This window comes from Geospiza fortis, unplaced genomic scaffold (genome assembly GCF_000277835.1).
Source record: "Geospiza fortis unplaced genomic scaffold, GeoFor_1.0 scaffold85, whole genome shotgun sequence".
Taxonomy (NCBI): domain Eukaryota; kingdom Metazoa; phylum Chordata; class Aves; order Passeriformes; family Thraupidae; genus Geospiza; species Geospiza fortis.
In genome coordinates this window covers 829,002-829,814 of record NW_005054358.1, presented here as the reverse complement: position 1 = coordinate 829,814, position 813 = coordinate 829,002, and the positions used below count along the sequence as shown (strand labels likewise).

Sequence of the window (813 nt, the reverse complement as noted above, 5' to 3'; positions counted from 1 at the left end):
CAGCAGGACTGCTCTGCCCTGCAGCCCAGGCTCTGAGCTGGGCAGGCTGGGGGCAGCCCCTGCCCTCTTCCACAGACCCCTCCTCTCACATGGTCCCTATGGGACCTCATTCCCTGAGCCCTCCCTGGAGCAGGCTGGCAGGAGATTGGTGGTGCTGAGTGTTGCACATTTGTGGCAGTTGTCAGGGCATCCTGCCAGCCCCAGCACCAGATGGGAAACAAGGCAGGGAAGCTTGGGCTGGATGCCCTGCCCAAGGTTACCCACCCTCTCAGGGTGGCACACAGCATGCTCTGGAAGGAGCTGGAGGCTTTTTTTGGTTCAGGCAATGCAGAGGCTCCTTGCACAGCTGCTGGCAGAGCAGATAGATGGTGCACATCTGCAGCTGCTATTGGGCTCATGAGGATTGACACAGCTTTGGATTCACACAACCAAGCCAAGCCCTCGTGGTGCTGCTCTGATCTCTCCTCTCCCCCTGCAGGTGCTCCCCGGAGTTTCTCTGCCCGTATCCTTGGCATGGTGTGGGCTGGCTTTGCTATGATCATTGTGGCTTCATACACTGCCAACCTGGCAGCCTTCCTGGTGTTGGACCGACCTGAGGAGAGGATCACAGGCATTAACGACCCCCGGGTAACGACCCCTCGCTTGCTTTCCCCTTCCCTGGGGCACATCACATGGCTTGTGGCTCCCAGAGCCCTGATTCACCATGGCTGTGATCTGTGCTGGGGGGCAAGACCCAGGGAGCTCTGCCTGGGCTGGTGCTGATGAGTCTGAGCCCTTGCCCTGGGTGGGAATGGACAGATGTGGGCAGGGATC

General features: G+C 59.9%; 1 protein-coding gene across 1 annotated transcript in view; it reads left to right on the top strand.

Moving 5' to 3' along the window:
- The window catches only part of GRIN1 (glutamate ionotropic receptor NMDA type subunit 1), a 34,526-nt gene that overhangs the window by 19,729 nt on the left and 13,984 nt on the right, over positions 1-813 (top strand). The window contains exon 14 of the mRNA XM_031059227.1: positions 439-627. Within this exon, the coding sequence (XP_030915087.1) occupies positions 439-627 (189 nt within the window). The remainder of the gene's footprint in view (positions 1-438; positions 628-813) is intronic.